Source organism: Otolemur garnettii, unplaced genomic scaffold (assembly GCF_000181295.1).
Source record: "Otolemur garnettii isolate 467f Iridium unplaced genomic scaffold, OtoGar3 scaffold00179, whole genome shotgun sequence".
Taxonomy (NCBI): domain Eukaryota; kingdom Metazoa; phylum Chordata; class Mammalia; order Primates; family Galagidae; genus Otolemur; species Otolemur garnettii.
In genome coordinates this window covers 915310-919877 of record NW_003852574.1, presented here as the reverse complement: position 1 = coordinate 919877, position 4568 = coordinate 915310, and the positions used below count along the sequence as shown (strand labels likewise).

Genomic DNA, 4568 nt, shown 5'->3' with positions numbered 1-4568 from the left:
GGTACCTGTAGTCCCAGCTACTTGGGAAGCTGAGGCAAGAGAATTGCTTGAGTCCAAGAGTTTGAGGTTGCTGTGAGCTGTGACGACACAGCACTCTACCCAGGGCAACAGCTTGAGACTCTGTCTCAAAAAAAAAAGAAAAAGAAAAAGATTAGAACTGAGAACTGGCCATTGGATTTGTCACACAGAGGTCCGTGGTGACTGAAAAGCAGTGTCCATGGGGTGGAGGGAAGAGAGTCTAAATGGAAAGTTTGAGAGAATTTGAAATTTTTGGAGAGTGGAAGTGAGAGGGGAGTTGGAAGCAGTAAGTGGAGACAACACTTGAGAATTTTCTGTTAACAGGAGCAGAAAAATGGAGTGGGGTTCACTGAAGCAAGATGATGTGGGCTCAGGTAGAGCGTTTTACAGGTGGGAGGTGCTGCTGCATGTGCTGAGCTGGAGGGAATGGTCTAGTCAGTACAGAGAAATGGATGATGTGTTGGGGACAGTGGCCACTGCTGGATTCAGGTAAGTGAGGTGGGCGGGGTCTCTAGGCCCACATGGACAGGAGCCAAGGCAGTTCATTCAAGTGGGAACAGGTGGGATGTGGGTACTGAGTAAGGCAGACATATTTCTGAAAGATTGCTTCTGTTTTCTCTGTGAAGCACAAGGCTAGCTGACCAGGCAGCTTAGGTTTAGAAGACAGAGAGGAGGCGGGCAATGGCACTTTAAGAGTGAACAAGGCAGGCTCAGCATCTGTAACTCAATGAGTAGGGTGTTGGCCACATAAACTGAGGCTGGCGAGTTTGAGCTTGGCTCGGGCCTGCTAAACGACAACTGCAACCAAAAAAATTGCTGGGCATTGTGATAGGCACCTGTAATCTCAGCTACTCGGGAGGCTGAGGCAAGAGAATCACTTAAGCCCAGAAGTTTGAGGTTACTGTGAGCTGTGACACCACGGCACTCTACTAAGGGTGATATAGTGAGACTGTTACAAAAAAAAAAGTGATCAAGGCGGAGTAAAGGAGTGGGAGTCTCCACAGTGCTACATGTACATCTGAGGCTTGTGGTGGTGACTGAAGTCCAGACCTATATATGGCTCTATACTCATCTACTGCCTAGACACTGCCCTGTGATGTCCAGGCTTGGGGTTGATTGACTGGTTGATTAGTATGTTTGTATGTATGTATTTTGAGACAGAGTCTCACTCTGTAGCCCTGGGTAGAATGCTGTGGTGTCATTATAGCTCACGGCAGCCTCAAACTCTTGGGCTTGAGGTATCCTTTTGCCTCAACCTCCCAAGTAGCTGGGACTACAAGTGCCTGCCACCACGCCTGGCTAGTTTTTCTAATTTTAGTATAGATAGGGTCTTGCTCAGGCTGGTCTCAAACTCCTAAGCTCAAGCAATCCACCTGCCTTTGCCTCCCAGAGTGTTAGAATTATAGGTGTGAGCCACCTCATCCGGCCCAGGCCTGGGATTTAGCAGGGTGATACTGCCTAAAGGTGATTTGGGTATTGATTGCTCTCTAATTAAAGGTAGAGAAATGAGAGACAGAAAAACTGCTGTGGCTATGTCACCCGATTGGGAGTCTCTGAGGATGAAGAGCTTAGCTATTAAGTTGTAGGGCTTGCTGGGACTGCTTCAGCCAGAGGTACTGAAAATAAGGGTTGGAGGAGAGGGTGCTGGAGATAGATTTAGTATATGTGTGGAAGGTGAGATAGCCAGATCTTAGAGATGGCTGGGACATGAGATGTAAGGAAGAGAGGAATCTAAGAGGCATCTGCATTTCAGGCCTATGCTTTTGGATTGACAGCAGTGCTCTTTATGAAGTTAAAGAAAGAACACAACAAAGCTTTCAACTTTGGGAGGATGGGGAAAGTCATGAGTTTTGACAGTGGAGATATGTGGGTTTGAGATGTGCAGGAGATGACAAAATAGCCAGTGGATAGTGTCACTTGGAGCTCACAGGAGAGGTCTAGTCAAGAGGTATGAGTGTGGGTCACTATTTGAAGCTGTGGGTGTGAACAAGATCTTCCAGAGCAAGAGAGGATAGGGTGAGACACAGAGGGCCTCTGGCAGACAGATGGGCAGATTATGTTCTGGGACTGACTGTGGCTGAAATAATCCATTCATTCATGTGTTTATTCAGCAACTACTGAAGACCAGTTCTGTGCCAGGTACATTCTGGGTGCTGCGGATGCATCCCTGATACTCAAGTGGGATGAGCTGGTCCTCAGCTCTGGGATCTATGGGCAATAGTGGCCTGTCCCTATCTGGTGGTGGTTACAGTGCCTCCCTGGGGTCCCTGAGCTGACTTACTCTTTCCACAGCTGCGCATGGAGTACCTCTCCCTGATGCATGCTGTGGTTCGTTCCACACCTTATCTACAGCACCGTCACCGACTACCTGACCTACAGGCCACACTGCGACGCATCCTCGCTGAAGAGGAGGCCTCGTCCCAGTGCCAGATGGACCATATGATTGTTCGAGAGATGTGCAAAGAATTCCCTGTGCTAGGGGAGGCCCCCAGCTAGCACCTTCTTTCCTCCCTTCCCTATAGCCCCAGTCAGGGTGCAGGGTATTGGGGGTCTTGGCTCTAAGAAGGTTTTGCACTGACAGTGAGGGGATAGGGTGGAGGAAGGAACCTGAGCAGGGCCCTCACCTGAAGTACAGCTTATGAAAGGGGCCGAGTATAGGATTGGGGACCATGGTCTAGGAGCTCTACTGGGGCAGGGAGAATGTGCAAGCTAAAGTCCCTGCATTCCCCATAGGCTGCCTCTTCAGCATGCCCCCCTTAACCCCATTACCCACGGGCACACTTGGAGTCCTGCTGCTGCTCCAGGTGGGGCCACAGCCCCCATCCCCACCTCACCTGGTTCGTGTCCTAGGCCTCAGCAAGCCATGTCCTTGGGGTGAGGGAGGCATCTCCCACCAGCTCCATTCTTTGCCTTAGCTTTGCAGTGAGTGCTACTCATGTGCTCCCCCACCCTCATGGTGGTCACTGCCCTTCACTCCCACCCCCAGAGGCCTTGGCCAAGTTGCTGCTTTGACAGCAGGATCTTGGAGACAGGCCATCCATCTTGAAGCCTCACAGAACAGGATGGTGGCACTGAGAAAGCCAACGACAGAATCTACTTTCTCTGTAAAAATGTAGACTGAAAAGCCATGTGTATTTTCCTATGTGCTTCAGCTTTCCTTTGGAAATAAATCAGAGGCATCTGGAAACAGGTTTCCCTGTATGATCCAGTGGGGTGTTGAGAGAGGATGAGTAGGAGTACGAGGTCCAGGACCCCATTACTGTAGCTTGTGCTAACCTCTCCAGCCTGAGGAGGTAATGCACCACAACAAGCCTGGCCTTCAAGGTCCTTTGAGCACTGTTCTGCCCTCTCTTCCCTGAGTTCCCACTTTTCCTGGGCCCTAGCCACAGCCCAGTGCTCCCCAAGGAACACTTGTAGGATGTCTGTACCTCTAGGCTTCACTTACATCTTAATGCCACCCCGCTTTCCTCTATTGAAGCCCCATCTATCATCCTTCATTGCTGTTATCAAATGAAGTAGGCCCTATCCCCAGCCCTGGCCTCCCTCAACACCTGGACTCTGTCCAGCCATATTTCTCTTACTCGTTTGTCCTTGGATCCAAGTAGCTGGGACTATAGGCATCCACCATATAATGCCTGGCTATTTACTATCATTATTATTATTATTTTGAGACAGAGTCTCGCTGTGTCACCCTGGGTAGAGTGCAATGGCATTACAGCTCACAGCAACTCAAACTCTTAGACTCAAGGGATTCTCTTGCCTTAGCCTCCCAAGTAGCTGGGACTGCGGGTGCCCACCACAATGCCTGGCTATTTTTGTTGTTTAGCAGGCCTGGGCTGAGTTTGAACCTTGTCAGCCCCAGTGCATGTGGCTGGTGCCCTAACCACTGAGCTGTGGGTGCTGAGCCACCAGCTATTTTTATAAATGGAGTCTCACTCTAGTTCAGGCTGGTCTGGAACTCATGAGCTTAGGTGATCTGCCCACCTCGGCCTCCCAAAGTGCTGGGATTACAGGCGTGAGCCACCATGCCCAGCCAATTGGTTTGTCTTTTATTGATTTGTAGTATGTTTCAAGATGTGAATCCTTGAGTTTTATATATTTTTCTCTTTCTTTTCTTTTTTAATGTATACATGTTTATTTATTTATTTATTTATTTTTGCTGTTTTGGCTGGGGCTGGGCTTGAACTCACTACCTCCAGCATATGGGGTCAGTGCCCTACCCCTTTGAGCCACAGGCGCTGCCCTTCTCTTTCTTTTCTTAAGAGACAGTGTCTCACTCTGTCACCCAGACTGGAGTGCAGTGTCCTGATCATAGGTCACTGTAAACTTAAATTCCTGGACTTAAGCAATCCTCCTGCCTCAGCCTGAGTAGCTGGGACTATAGGTGTGTACCATCAGGCCTGGCTAATTTTGAATTTTTTTTTTGAGATATGCTCTTGTGAAATTACCCCAGCTGGTGTTGAACTCCTAGTCTCAAGTGGTCCTCTCACCTCAGCCTCTCAAAGTGCTGGGATTATAGGTGTGAGCCAGCCTCTTCTCTCACTTTTAAA

At 49.2% G+C, this 4568-nt stretch overlaps 1 protein-coding gene across 2 annotated transcripts in view; it reads left to right on the top strand.

The window, feature by feature from the left end:
• Positions 1-3205, top strand: part of NCKIPSD (NCK interacting protein with SH3 domain) — an 11830-nt gene extending 8625 nt beyond the window's left edge. For both annotated transcript variants that reach the window (XM_003800566.2, XM_023519529.1), the window contains exon 13: positions 2311-3205. In XM_003800566.2, the coding sequence (XP_003800614.1) occupies positions 2311-2514 (204 nt within the window). In that variant the 3' untranslated portion in view covers positions 2515-3205. The remainder of the gene's footprint in view (positions 1-2310) is intronic.
• Positions 3206-4568: the final 1363 nt, after the last annotated feature.